We start from the raw sequence: 15,398 nt of genomic DNA, 5'->3' as shown, positions 1-15,398 counted from the left end.
ATGCATGCACCTCATTTTTGCTGTTTTTTCCCCTTTTAAATAATCCAACCAATTTTGTCAAGTTTGTACCTTGTCAACATATAATGTTAAATGTCTGCTATATAGGAGCACAAAACATGCATCTATTTGCAGCTCTGTTGGTTTTCACAGAGAAGTGCTCTCCTTAAATATCTTTCCATTTCACAGTGTAGACTGCAATGAAAGAAGCTATTCACTAACAAAGTGACTTATTTAATTCCAAAACCAGATGAGTTTCTATTAAGGTTCTGAGATTGAATTTTCTCCCAGTCCGATTAAGTGTCCACAACTCCAAAGAGGTGTAAGATAATTCTTTGTTTGTTCTAATAAATGTAGCCCACAGTATACCTCAGAAATGCGAGTCTCAAAGTAGGAAGAGAATACAGTCCTCACTGTCACTATCACTATCTCTTCTCTCTGAGATGTGAGACTCTCGTCTACTTTCACTTGGACAAGTCTGATGTTGGGGATCATAAGCCAATTTTCTCCACGTTTATTGGAACTAACTTTAATTGTTATAAAATCTTTCTTTGGGCTAACCTGAAATGTATCTTTGTGAAATTTCTTCAATTTAACAAGAATATTCAGTTTTTAACAAAAGTTTGAAATTGGGAAACTTACGCTCTATAGTGGTATTTCAGATATGCCTTGAAATTACTAGTGTTGTCAAAACTGCATCAGGGAGGAATCACAGACACTGTATAGTAAAGTTTAAGAGTAAACTGTATTTTATATAAAATTCCTGTTTTTTTTTTTTTTTTTTGGTTCTTTTCTTATAAGAGCACTGGAGAAAGTCAGAAGATCTCAGTTCTAACCTCAGCTGACAGTGGGCAAGTCACTTAACGTTTAATTTACAATGTCTCTATAATAAAATGACATCATAAAAGAGTTAAAAGGAGCAAGTTAAATATATATGGAAGTGATTTGAAAAGCATAACTTATACTATTACTGTTAATGTTTCATTTAAGAAATAGACTGCTCAGTAATTTTTAGTTTTCTATATATGATATTAACACATCATTTAATAAAAAGTAACTTTTTCCATTTTATTTTTCAGTGTATATTCTTTTCTTTTTACTCAGGGAGACAATCTGAGGTCAACTTTACTTGGATCCTATTTATTTCTGTTTACCTTTCACTAATCAAATTTAAGGCAAAGGTTAGGGTACTGTCTTAGGACTCTGGATAGTTTGATTTTAAGTTTCTCTGTGGTTTTTTTTTTTTTTTTTTTAATTTATTTTTCTGTAACGACAGACCTTAGCAACATAAAAGAGCTGTCCTTGCTGATAATGTTTTTATGAGTATTTTTTGTGGTTCTGTTTGTAAATTTCTGGAAAGGGGAGACTATGGGCTGGGAGGTTGATGGTGTCTTTTCTTGATTACTATTGGAACTTCTGCCTGCTATCACTTCTAAGAGGGCGATTCAGAAACTCCATATCTTTCAGCATCGCATATGAAATAACCAGGATTTTATAGCAGCAGAGATCCTATAGTAGCTCCTGACAGTTTTTATTTCTTCTGTGAAGTGAAGCAATAAGGAAGAAAAATCTGTATATTATTTGCTTTGAAAGCACAGAACTGTTTGTGTCACATTTGTTTGATTACTTTGAATTTAATTCTTATTGTAGTTAATTCCCAAATATTTAGTGCTTAGAGAAAACACTGAATTTTTAACATTTCTGTAGAATGTATTCATGGGTTAATTTCTTCACTTGAGTACCCCAGAATTAAGAAGAAATGAAAGCTAAATAAAATCTAGTTTATTTCAACATGATAGGGATAAGTCTTTGTATTGTCAGTGGTATTTTAAAATCATAGATCTCTCCAACATCTCAGTATTGTATGTACACTTAATGTTTTTGTGTCTTTAATTTTTCTTTATTGTTGAGTTGGGTGATGTTAAAGGATGCAGTGAAATAATTTCACAAGCTTCTTCAAAGTATATTTCATTCTGTGTATATCTCTTCAAAGTGAATTTTAGATTTTAAGAAAGTATGAAATCTGTCCATAAAAAAATCTATTTTCAATTATGAAAAAGATTTTTGATATTAAGGAGGATAAATAATGCATTAGTTCATGGAATTTATGACTTTCATTAGTGTAATTATTGTTTATTAAATATTTCTATAATCAAGATCATACTTGTTTCTGAGCAGGATCAGGACCTGGCCTATGTGTTTTAGAGAACTGACTAGTGATTTTCTAAGGTGTTGCTAAATACATATGCTACTATATATTTGTGGCAAAATCACCTCAGATGTATGTTATTTCATTGTGAAAACAGGAGCTATAAGACTGATTTTGCTGAAAGAACAAGTTTTAAAATAAACGAGCTATGGTTTTTTATTCTCAGCTAAATTAAACTTGACTATAATTCTGAACAGAATCATTATTATTTTCTAATTCATTCTAAATGATTGCCAAACTATTTTATCTTTCATTTGCTAAATATGAATCATAAAACTAGCCCCATCTTGGCTGATGCTATCTTTAGAGACAAAATAAATTTAATAATGTCTAAAGTTGTGGATGAATGGTTTCCTATATGTTATGTTGAAACAAATGGGTACATTTTCATTTTTTTTTTCAGAAAAACCATTATGTATTTATGATCTTCTAAGTGGATGTTGATAATTATCATAAAACTACATTATAGTAGCACAGTATAGATTTCTACACTAAAGAGTAAATTGCATCACCACAATAAAGTGAGTTTTATAATATTTAATTATAGGCATTTAGGAATTTTATGGTAAACTTATCATCACTGCTTCCAAAGCCCTGTGTTGTGTGAGCATAGAGTGCGTGTGTGTGTGTGTGTGTGTGTATGTAGCATGTAGCATGTTCGTCAGTGCGGACATAAAATATTCTCTATGTATCTAATTATTGAAAGCATAAAAGTCCCTTCTATTCTTTAGTTCCTCCCACTTTACATTCTCAGCTGAGTGCCCTGGGACAATTAAGAGGTAGAAATCTACTGCAGCATGATTATAATGCTTCTCTTTTTGTCCCCATGAAACTATTCAGAATTGTAAGAGTTATATAAGAGTTACACTCTCTGAGTGGCCTGTGCTGTCAACTTCCTGGCGTACTTATGTTTAGGAAGGTGACTCTGGAGAATAGAATCCTACACAAGGGGTGTGCAAAAAACACCAACACAGAACTTGTCCCTGTACTTTTACTAATGTTCAGAGGATAAAGAACTACCCATAAAATAAGTACAGATAACTTTATAATTGTGAGCTTCAAGAGTGTTTCCTAGCAATAGAAGTCATGGTTCTATACTCTGAGATCCTATAGTGAAGAAAATTAACCTCAGACATTTCCTTTATTTTTGTCATTCATTTTTGTTGTGCTGAGGATTGAAACAAGGCCCTGGGACATGTAAGGAAAACTCTGTTCCACTGAGCTACCTCCCCAGATTTATTTTCTTTAATAATTGAGTTATTATTAAGAAGGTTCAAGAGTAGCTTTGTAGTAGTTTCAAAAGACATATTATGCAGAGAAAAAACAAAACACCTCTTTCTTGGAGGATTTAAATCTTGTTCTGGAGAATTCTGAGAATGAGGAAATGAAAAGAAATTCAATAGAAGGGAATGCTATTGAAATCTGACACATTCAAATCTACTTTGACTACTTCTAAAGGCAAATGGGCACTGCCCTCCATACACAAATCCCCTGCATCCCTTACTTAACTCCTTACTTTTGATCTGAATCCCTGCTCCTGATGACATGGCATGCCTTAGGGTCCTTTCCTGTCATGGGAGTGCAGACCTCTTATGCCTGCACACTTTGTCAATTCCTTGCCAGGTGAACCTGGGAATATTGAAAGCCTCAGGTGGATAATTCTTCTGGCACAGGGCTCTTGTCCAGCAGCTAAGACTGTCAAAAGATTGTCTAACAAAAAAATAAGAGGTAGGGGAAGAAATGGAAGGGAAATCTATGGAACCAGGAATCCTAGCGGTTGAAGTAAGGAAGAGCAGCAGATATCAGTATGTGGGAGCTGTTGTTTCTGCTTTTATATTGTATGGGTATGTTGCTCACATTTAAGTCTTAGCTGCTTTATAACCTCAGTTTCAGAAAACTCATATTTGGCTTTCCATCCACTAGTACAGAAAGGGAATCCAAATTCACTGAAAGTTTCATACGCTTGTTTTGTTCCTATGCCTCTTCTTAACCTGACTATGGTGTGTGTGTGTATGTGTGTGTGTGTGTGTGTTAGGCAGGGGGCTGTGGATTGTATCTAGAGATTATTCCTTACATAGAGATGATCTGTGAAAATGAGTGACATAATATGAAATCTGTATGGCTACTTGCCATATACCAAGAAAATATTTAAATGCAATATTAATGTAGGGGCAAATTCACCCCAGGGATTTTTCGGCACATTAATTATGTATCAAATTAGGAGTTTTGATTTTAGAACAATTTTGTTTCCAAAATACAGTTGGCATGTGGAGGTCAAGGCTGGGGGCTAGAGATTCTGTACTCAGGTGTGTGCTGCCACTGAGTTGCTTTGAATTGCATTGTATATAGATGTTCTTTGTGGAGATTCTTTATAAGACTTATCTATGAGGCATTGCATGGATCAAAAAAACAACAGTTTGGAATTCTGACTTTTCTTAGAACCACCAGAATTAAGATCTAGTCTTAGACTGCTCATCAAATCAAGTTGGCAATGTTTAAATAAGCTGCTAAGTTTCTTTTCTAGCAGTTTAATCTTTGTCCTTTTTGAAGAGGTAGCAACTAAAATAGCCACGGACTTCACATTTTCTCAAGAATGTTGCTAAAGTACAACTTCTTAGTGGTGAAAAGAGCAAGAGCTAAAAACAACAACAACAACAATAACAAAAAACAAACCAAACACATCAAGTTTAGAAGCTTTTCCACCTGGTGTTGCAAAGCATCCCCAGAGGCAACAATTTAAATATGACCTGATAAATTCTCAGCTGGAAACCAGCAGCCAACAATTGAATTATTTGTCAAAAGACTGAGTGAGTATTTTTTCAGCATTTAAAAAAATCTAATGGGAAGAAAATCACAAATGTTTAATGCCTGGTTAGTCTTAATACAATATGACAAAACCTTTGTTTCCTCTTTATGAGGAGTCATGATTTTAGTCATCTTTCAATTATAGAAAAGAATTAAATGAAAAAACTTAGAATTTCAAATAGTAATAGAAAGTTTTATGCTTCCTATTGTGTTCAGCATCCAGAAAGGTAAAGGATAATATGAATCTTACTGTGCAATTATTTTCTCCTGGGACACATGTCCTATTGATACCTTTACCATGTGACATCTCAGTTTGTGAATGCAAAATAATTGGTGTCCACAATAAATATCAGCATTCCTAAGAGCAAATTGGGTAGTTATTTAACTTAGTACCATGGGGGATTCGTGTGCATTTGTGTGTATGTTGAGAGGCACAATTGATTTTTGTTTTGTTTGTCTAATCCCTAGCCTGAGAGACTATATTCAAAACATAACAGAATCACAAAACAAAGTTATCTGTAGCAACTTTTAATATGGCACTAAGAAAAATGGCATTTCTTTCCTTAATGGTGAATATAAGAAAAATCATTTACTGACCTACTGCAATCCCTTCCCATAAAACATGTAAAAGTTATTAATTTGAGGTCAAGAGATGATCAGTATATTAAGTACTCAGCCTCACATTTCTGTAGTTTTAAGTTTTTCTATTGTCTTTGGTACATACTAACAGTTGACTTACTTTTAATAATAAAAAAAGAATACTATAGCAAATTTCTTTTTTCTAAATTTTCTATAGTCATCTGAACTTGTGACTTGATATGTCTGACAGATTTTATATGGGAAAGTGGTTCCTTAGGCTAATACACCTTTCATACATGGATTTGAATATTATTTAATACATCTACCCTATCAAATTCTCCAAAGTGGACGAAACAATTTGTCCTACTGAGAACTGGACTCATCCTGAAGCAGATCTAGACTTGGTCCAAGAATCTATGAGGTCAGTGATTTTGTTAAATATGGAGAGATGTGTTATTATACTTCCCTTTCTTAGTACTTCCTCATCCCTGCTGTGTGTGGTATTCTGTGAGGCAGGGAGCTGCCTGTTGCAAAAGAACTATGATGGGCCTGCTTTCAAAAGCTCAGTTCCTGTTGCCATGGGTGCCTGCAACGGTGCATTGCCAAGTCCAACTGGGCATCATATCTTCCAGAGCTCACCAGTGAGTGATGCAAGTTTCATTCTAGCTATTTACTTTTGAAGCATCATTTTTTTTCTCCCTTTTTTTTTTGATGACAGGTTATTTGTCTTATTTTAGACACAGTCCCACAAACATCTTTATAGCAGGCAAGTTTATACGGGAATTATCACTATTAAATTATAAAGGTACAGAAGACTACAGTTTTTAAATTTGTCTTCAAATATTGGGGGGAAGTATATGAATCCTTACAAGGGTCAGTGGAAGTCTTCAAATAAGATCCACTGCTTTGTTCAATGAAGGCACCTCTGATTTTAAATACCATGAATCTCTTTAAGAGAAGTATTCTCATCTAATAGAGGCTAAGTCACTAAATCTGTATTACTCAAATTATGTTTCACTCTAAACTACTTTTAATAGGTTTGTTTATTGCATAGTAAAATCACGAGTATAGTAACTAGTGAATTATAGTTAAAATGTAGTAAATTTGATAGCATTTAACAATAAAACATATAACTTTATTATACTTTATTATTTAAATGTAAAGTTGATAGCATTTTGACAATAATATATGTATTTACTGTAGTGTATATCTATGCTATAGTCAATTCATATAGTAAAGTTGATAGTGCTGATAGATTAAATAAAGTCAAAATAAATGCACTTCTTTCATTTAAATTTTACATTTCATTACAATGTCATTTGAAATGTATATTTTAAAACAACCCTTCACTGTTTCTTAGCCAGAAAAAGTCTTTCACTACTCCTTTGGGTTGTCAAGGGTACTGGAGAGGGAAAGAGGAGGAAGCCAGAGTATTGATTAAAGTATAAATAGTGTGGTGAATGTAGAAAAAAGATTCGGGAGAAATAAAAAGATCAATATACCTGACATTGTTCTGTCACCCACAAATGGCAGAATTTATGTCAAAGTACAATAAACCAAAAATTTCTGGGAATTGTTGTTGGCCATCTATAATGGATAGGTCAATTGTTTTAATTCTCAGGTATATGGCCAGCTAATGCTCATCTGAAATAAAGTCTCTCTGAACAGTAAAGAGCTCTGTATATCATTATCCACCATAAAGCTGTGTGTTAGTCATCACCACTGTGATATTTTTTAGGCTTGTCACAAATACGCTCTAATGATCCTGACTGCATTTATTTTAAAGTCTACATTTAAGACCCAAGTCCTGATTTTCCATCCTGATTGAGTATCACACTCTTCCTTTGTTCTATGACATTTATTCTTAAGCATTTTGAACAAAGAGCAGAGCTTGGAAACTTAAAACTTCCCTAGACCAAAGAAACATTGCTAGTCATTTGTTGGCATTCTCTGATTAAGCTTACATAGAAGGAACACTTACTATTTTTTCTTAAAGCCTTATGTTACCTAAGAATCAAAACAGCAGTCTGTGAAAAAGTCATCATTAATGACACTGAGATACACATGTCTTACCATATCCAGAGCAATTAACCTAAAGACCTGGTTAAGAAAAGATAGATCCTAAAGGAGAACAGACCTAAGTCTCTACTGAACTGAATAAGATAGAAGGCTTCAAAGACACTTGATAACAGGTATGCCCTCTGGATCTTGTTCTGATGAATGCAATTAATTTGAACTTGCTTCTACAAACAAAATAATTTATGCAAAAGATGCCTGTTAGTTCATCTCTATATTAGTTTGTCTCTTTGAAACAAAATAATCCTAGTGGAATAAGAATTGAGATCTAGATTTAGTGAGCCTCCTGCTTAGATGGCAGGGATGGGGAAGTGGGAAAGTAGGGGGCAAGGTGAATGCTGGTTAGTCTTTCCAATGTTCACAAAAATAGGACAAAGCTGAATACGGTGGCCCATGCCTGTAATCCCAGTAGCTTGGGAGGCTGAGGCACGAGGACCACGAGTTCAAAACCAGCCTCAGCAAAAACGAGACACTAAGCAACTCGGTGAGATTGTCTCTAAATAAAATACAAAAAATAGGGCTGAGGATGTGTCTCAGTGGTTGAGTGCCCCTGAGTTCAATCCCCAGGACCAAAACAAACAAACAAACAAACACCCCAAAACACAAAACAAACAAACAAACAAAAATCAGGACAAAATGACTGTAGTATTGGCATGCAGGGGCCAGCTTGCTCAGGAAACTGTGGCATATATAAAACAAACTCTCCATCCAGGAAGCCGAGTTTAACAATTGCCTCATTAACAAGATCCAGGCAAGGACAGGAAAAGAGGGGGAAGCCAATGGCTGATTATTAAACAGTTCTAGACAGATGAAGCCCTCAGCATCTTTCCAAACAATCCCTGTAGTGTGGATTTGACAAAGTGGCACATTTAAGAGGGAACTCTTGCCATCAATGGCAGTCAGACGCTCCCGTATCTTAGGGCCAATTTTAGTCCCTGGAGCTTGACTTTATCAGTACACATGAGACAGAGGACAAGGCAGCTACATCCACAGAGAATTAATTAAGAGCAAAAGAGACGTCCAATGAATGTAATCAATAGTCTGAATGCTGAGCTACATATCAACCACTGTCTCTTTCACCCCTTCTATTTCTTTTAAATTATTTTATTAGCTACTCAATCTCATTGGAATTACATATTTTTCATAGTGCATCATACAAAATATACCATCAAAGGCTAACTACCCTGATGCCAGTTTAGGTTTCTGAATGATTGAAATCTTTTGGGGTAGAATTCTATTATGGATAATTTATTAGTTTGGCTTTCCCCCTGCACATTTTTCCAGTTTGGTATGGGATGTATGTTCAAATAAACCAGACTTCAGAGTTGCCAAAGTCCACACCCAAATTGTCTTTACTAACTTTTATCTATCTTTTGAAAACCATTCCTTTCATAATATACCATAAACCCCCTACTAGTGATTACAGTGTTGCTTGCAAACACACAATATTGGTTTAACCCAACCCTTTTCAGTACTGGTGTTTGTTTCTTATATCTCTCAACCCTTCCCCCACCCAATGCACATCTTAAAGTATTTTGCAGTTCCCCTTTTGAAATCAATGAAAACAATCATATGATGTTTATATTGCTTTCATTTGTGCTGGGCAATAGTATAAGTCTTATTACCTTCATTTTTGAATGGCTTACCAGAGACATCATTTTTCAAGACCAGGTTCTTGATTAAGTCCTTTAGGAAACATTCTGATTTCCTCTTGAATCTGTGCTTTGTGTGCATCTCTCCTAAGCAGCACTGAGACCAGAGTAATCTGTCAGTCATCACTTGTGATGGGCTCTAGCCCCATCAATTCAACAGCAGCCTTTATTGCTTAAGGAAAATAGGAAATTCTGCCTCCTGGACATAAACATGTGAATTTTCTATGTCCAGGACCAAGAGGATAAAAAGGGCAGATTTAACCAATATTTCCATAAGAATGAAAGTCTCACTTTTACCCCATGTATAAAACACTTGATTCATGAATCACATATAGGGGCTCATCTATAAACATTTTTGTATTGTCATTGGATCTAATTTTACAGATCTTACTTACACCACACTCCCTTTAAAATAGATGGGAGTGTGACTTGAGTAAGCACTATAAAACCAGAGCCTGTTTTTCCCTGAGCCTGGTTGCTTTTATAAATAGATGTGGTTTCAAACTTAACACCAACGAAATCTCAAGATAATATAAAATAGAATGATGCCATAATAAATGAAACATCAAAATGGAAAAAAAAAAATGGTTTGCTGGCAAGAAGTCAATTTCTTCTTAGTCACCCGAACTAGAGGCCAGGCATTATGTTAAAAAAATAATGATAAAATGTAGAATTATCACTGACACAATGACAGGGTAGATTTCGGTGGCCAAAAAAAGTTGATGAGATATAGAAGTACATGCTACTCCTGTTTTAGGCCCACTGGAAGCAGCGAGTGTTCAACCGGTTTGGTTTTTATATGGCCTTCAAAGGTTTTTATGTCAACTAAGATTACTCTAAAATTAAGAAAAAATTTTACCTGATGGTTGACCAAAAAATATGAAATGGAGAAAAAGAAAATAAACAAACACACATACCATGTTCACACACAAAACAAAATAATTCTTTCAGGGACATCAGGGAAGGTGGAATACTATAACAACACATGTTATATTGTTATACTATTCCACCCACCTTAATGAGGAACCCTTGGGCGTTGCTACTCCATAGCCTTTGGAATCCAGATTTCCTCCCACTTTCATCGTGTCACATGGCTTTCGCTGCTCAATGTATTCGTTCATAGTGGACTCCAGGAGAAAGGCAAATTTGCCCTTGGATTTGCGGACACGAGCCACTCCCTCAGCTGTAGTCCTAGTGAACACTGATGGCTCTGCTGATCGCATGTAGGTCCACATCTTTTCATACACTGCTATTTTTGATCTCTGGAGGAAATTAAAATAAAATTAAATACAGGAAAGAAGGGAACAACATGTTAAAATTGACAGAAGCAGAAACACAGATAAAGCCTTTTAGTATCTTCCCATTTCCCTCTAATTTGCTATACAGTAACATAATAGTAAGGTGATTCTTTCATTAGTGGAAAAATACCCTTTGCGACTATTTAAGGAAATCATTGAAATGACAAACACTGAAAAGTGATATTTAAAGAAGCCGGTACCTCCTGCCATAATAATTACTTTACTCAATTGCTTAAATACCTTCTTATCATTCTTTTTAACATAGAAGGCCATGAACAGCATTGAACATTTAAAATCATGTTTTATACCACAATCATGATAAACTTGAAAAGGACTAGAGTTATCTGGTCCTTTTATCTTGACAGAACTTCTTTTAATACTATATTTGTGTTAAAACCAATGAGGTGAGTTATTTTATTTTTATCTTTCTCGATACCTCAAAGTAAGATGCACGTAAAGGTATGGGTCATATCAAGTCAGTAACTGAACACCAAAGAAAGAGGAGAAATCTGCTGTTGTATAAAAAAGCAAATATTCACAACACAACAATCGAATTCTAGTTTAGTCAAAACATGTTTTAGATATTGTCTGACAAAATCTCCAGATAGAATATACATCAAACTTTAAAGAGAAGTGATTCCTGTTTTCCTACTTTGTGTTTTGATGAGTCATTCTCATCTTCTGACTCTAGCCAAGGAACTTATTTATTTCTATGAATTACTTCTGTCTACCTGAGCTCCCAGTACTTAATTTACCCAGGTCCTTTTACTAGCATCTGCATTGGCATTAGATTTTTTTTCATCACATATACATTTTTAATGTGAAATTATACCCAACTGAACTCAAATGTCTTCCAAACATTCATTTAGTAAGATAGAAATGTCTAACTCCTGTTTGATGTTTGATAATAGTTTATGATGCACATAAACTTTTATGATTGCATTTTTTTCAATAACAAGGTGCTGAAATTTTGTATCTGGAACTAAATAAAAAAGCAATTGAGACTTCATTTAGATTTCATGTGTGAGGCATAATTCTGAGTAGTATACACATTTATTTATATTAATCTTCCTTTGTTTGCCAAATATGGAATCCAGTAGGAAGTAGTTGTTCTTGTTCTGAATAGCAAATTTAAGAATACATATTTTTGGGATAAGCAAAAATATTCAGGTGGATAAAGAAAAAAACTGATAAAAGTGGGATTTGAAGTTTCAACTTTATAAGATGGGAACTAGTAATCAATAAACCTAAATAATAAACCAAATGATTGACTCACATATTTGAAACAAAGAAAAGTATATTCAAACATTGATAAATGTCAAGATGGAAAATAGATGTGAAACGGTTTTATGCTATGTACTTGAAAATATCCCATAATATGGATTGTGGGATGTGTGTGTGCGTGTTTAAGTGTTGACAGGTTATTTTTGGCTGTAAATTCTCATTTTAGGAAATTCTGTGCCAACTTAATTCAATTGTAAATATCCATGCATTTCCCACACAGAGGAGTTCTGGGTTTCAGAACCCAGGCATGGGATCCAATAGGGTCACCACATTGCTAGGCCTCATTCATCCCTTCTTTAAAACTGGAGTTCTGCTCCAGAGAATGATATCTTCCATTTTATAATGAATTCTGAAAAATATAAACTCCATGGATCACATGATAGAGATTGTCCTCACATATTTAATGATTCCAAAATCAGAAAAGTGTTGGTAAACATCTTTTAGACATAATCACTTTTTCATACATGTATAACTTGAGAGTTTCACCCCAAAATGTATAGGTCTCCACGTATACTGTAAACCCAATACATAAAATACATTGAAAACATAAGAAATAAAACCAATGCGCTATTTTAATGAAAAATTTTTTGAAAAGTTTTAAGAATATCAGAAGCATGCCATTTATTTGGCAGTGTTCCAGTTACAGTTAGGTAGCATATTAAAGGAACAGGACAGTTAAGCTAAACTAGCATAGCAAAATGGAAAAAAAAAAATTATTCTTAGGTCTTAGGACTTTTCTACCATTGATAGTTTTTAATAGTACATTCTTATAACACCAACATGAGTAAAATTATTGCTGCTTTTGTTTAAGTATATTGAATTGTGTATACTTAAATGCAAAGGAATTGGATGCAATCTTTTTTTTTTTTTTTTTTTTTTGTAATGATACTGGGGATTGCACGCAGTGGTGCTTTACCACTAAGCCACATCCCTAGCTCTTTATACATTTTAAATTTTGAGAGAGGTTCTTGCCAAATTTCCTAGACTGGTTTCAAACTTGAGATCATCCTGCCTCAGCCTCCAGAGTTGCTGAGATTACAGGCATGCAATACCATGCCTGGCTTGATTCAATCTCTTTAACATCAAGAAAAGTAAGAATCCATAGAATAGTTGTACTCAATTTAGGAGGTACAATAGAAACTGTAAAATACAGACTGTCAGTGGAAAATAGAGGAAAAATGCAAGCAACTTGTTTCAGAGGAGTAAAAAGTCAGCCTGTTTGTCACCATGTTAACATTAAAGGGACAAGATGTAGATAAGATCAGATACACACAATGAAAGGATGAGGGGGAATTAAGAGGCAAAGCACTGGAAATGGCAAGCATCCTTGTGCATTTTTTGTGACTGAAAGAGAATGTTTGTTTCAGGGTTAAGGCAAGCAAATATCTATAAATTTGATGAGGAAGGCTAAAATGAGGGAATTTCTGCAGATGCAGCAAGCTCATAAATACAATGAAAATGGAAATTTTAAGTCACTAAAAGTTTCAGCTGTAGCATCTACTTTAAAATCAGGCATGGAGAGTAAATATGCTATAGGTAATAAGCAAAGATAACATGAGAGTTATTTTTTTTGTAATTAGGAAATTAATCTCAGATCTATTTGTTTCATCATTATTATAAAACTTAATACTTGGGAAACTGATTTAAAGCATTATTTTATTACTTAAAACAATTCTTCTAGTTTAAAAATTGTGCCATCCTTTTAATTTCTCAAAAATTATTCTCAGCTGGGCACATTTGTAATCCTAGCAGCTTGGAAGACTGAGGCAGGAGGATCACAAGTTCAAAGCCAGCCTCAGTAACTTGGCAAGGCCCTAAGCAACTGAGAGAGACCTTGTCTCAAAATAAAAATTAAAAAGGGTTAGGGATGTGGCTTAGGGTTTGAGGGCCCCTGGGTTAAATCCCTGGTATAAAAATAAATAAATAAATAAATAAATATTCTTCCATATCTGATTTTAGTAGGAAATATGTATAAATATCATGCATTATAGTTAATGCTTACACTTCTATCAGGTGAATTGCTTCTCCCTTCTTGTAGCTTATTCAGCAAGACTAATGTTCTAGTGATAGCTCATCAGTAGTTATTTGATAATCTTATAAACCTTGAGATACCCCATTTATGCATTCATGATTGCACAAGACAATATCTGAATTGAAATGAAAATCAGTGTGCTTGAATCAGGTGTGTAAGATGCATGTGTAAACAGTAAAGCTGCTATTATGAGACAAGTGCAGATGTTCTTCTAATGCCTCTGTGTTTGTGCTTAAAAAGGTACAGAAAACATGAAGCATATTAAGTGTCATAATGGGGCACAATCAAGATAAGATGACAGTTTAATTCAATGTCATCTTCACATGGCCTGATTCTTTTTTCAGTTGATTATAACTGCAACTTTTTTTTGAAGTGCTGAGTATAGGTCACTGCCTGAGGCAGCTTAGTGGGGCTAATAGGCATGCCATTACTGTTTCTAGGAGAAGACATTTTTGGCAGGTACACAAATACCTTTCACATTCCGTTTCCTCCTCCTCCCATCAGATAATCATTTATTTAAACCAGGTCATCACATAAAAGAAAGGAAGGAGGCGAATAAGGTAGGAAATGAATGACAATTTTATAAGAAAACACAAATTTATGCATTCTTGAAAGTGTGCTATCCAGGGAAAAGATTTTTTGGTCCCATTAGGGTTCAGAGTACTCTGTAGCAATAAATACCTATGCTTATAAAATTCTTCCAATTTTAAAAGTGAAGTTGTGTGGGGGAGAAAGGAAACAAGGCATGGCGCTTGCCCTGCTTGTGTAAGGCCCCCAAAAAGGAAACCCCAACTCTGTCCCATGGATCGACGGCAACCCCAATCAACCGCAGGAGGTGTCAACTTGATGCAAACCGCAAGAGGTGTTTATGACTCATGACTCACGCAGGAGTGGAGGAGTCCAGTCCCTAGCAGAAAATCTTGTAGGTTTATAAAGGCAGAGACCACACATCGGGAGGGGTCGCACATGAAAGGGGGAAAAAGGGGGGAAAAAGGAAAAAAGGGGAACAAAGCTGCCGGGAAATTTCAAAGGGGGTCTGGGTTTGCTGATAACATACAACATGTTTCACAATGTTTTACAACAGGGTGTAGATTCTGGTCAATAGTTTCTGGTAATCCTACTGTTTGAGCACTATCTGGTTATCTGGCTCAATTTACTCTTTTACTCTCTGTTTGGGGCTGATTCCTGGAACAGCTTTAAGGGCTTTGTTCCCGTCACTGGGAGGGAGACCTTAGGGAGTTGAGATAAAACAGACAGCTTAAAAAAATGTCCATTCTTTCACTTGCATGGAAACACTCTGAACTTGGAGATGAGTTCCTCAGTCCTACACTTCTGACCAATGTATTCTCTAGGCTACCTCACCACTCTTTAGAATTTGAGCAATGTTTTTAAACCTTATAAAGGTTATAAATAAATATCATTGGACTTGATGTTAAAGAGTTTTATAAATGAATTATTTGTGAGAA

The 15,398-nt window shown here is 34.8% G+C and overlaps 1 protein-coding gene across 9 annotated transcripts in view; it reads right to left on the bottom strand.

Annotated features, from left to right (window-relative positions):
• The window catches only part of GRIA4 (glutamate ionotropic receptor AMPA type subunit 4), a 342,414-nt gene that overhangs the window by 30,080 nt on the left and 296,936 nt on the right, over positions 1-15,398 (bottom strand). For 8 of the 9 annotated variants that reach the window (XM_079101590.1, XM_079101591.1, XM_079101592.1 and 5 more), the window contains exon 14: positions 10,333-10,580. In XM_079101590.1, coding sequence (XP_078957716.1) covers positions 10,333-10,580 — 248 coding nt within the window. Of the gene's footprint in view, positions 1-6,854; positions 9,416-10,332; positions 10,581-15,398 lie in introns of those variants that run through there. The other variant, XM_079101594.1, reaches the window with a different exon arrangement.

Source organism: Sciurus vulgaris (assembly GCF_902686455.1).
Source record: "Sciurus vulgaris genome assembly, chromosome: 11".
Lineage (NCBI taxonomy): Eukaryota > Metazoa > Chordata > Mammalia > Rodentia > Sciuridae > Sciurus > Sciurus vulgaris.
Note: the sequence above shows the minus strand (reverse complement) of the source record. Positions and strands in the feature narration are given on the sequence as shown.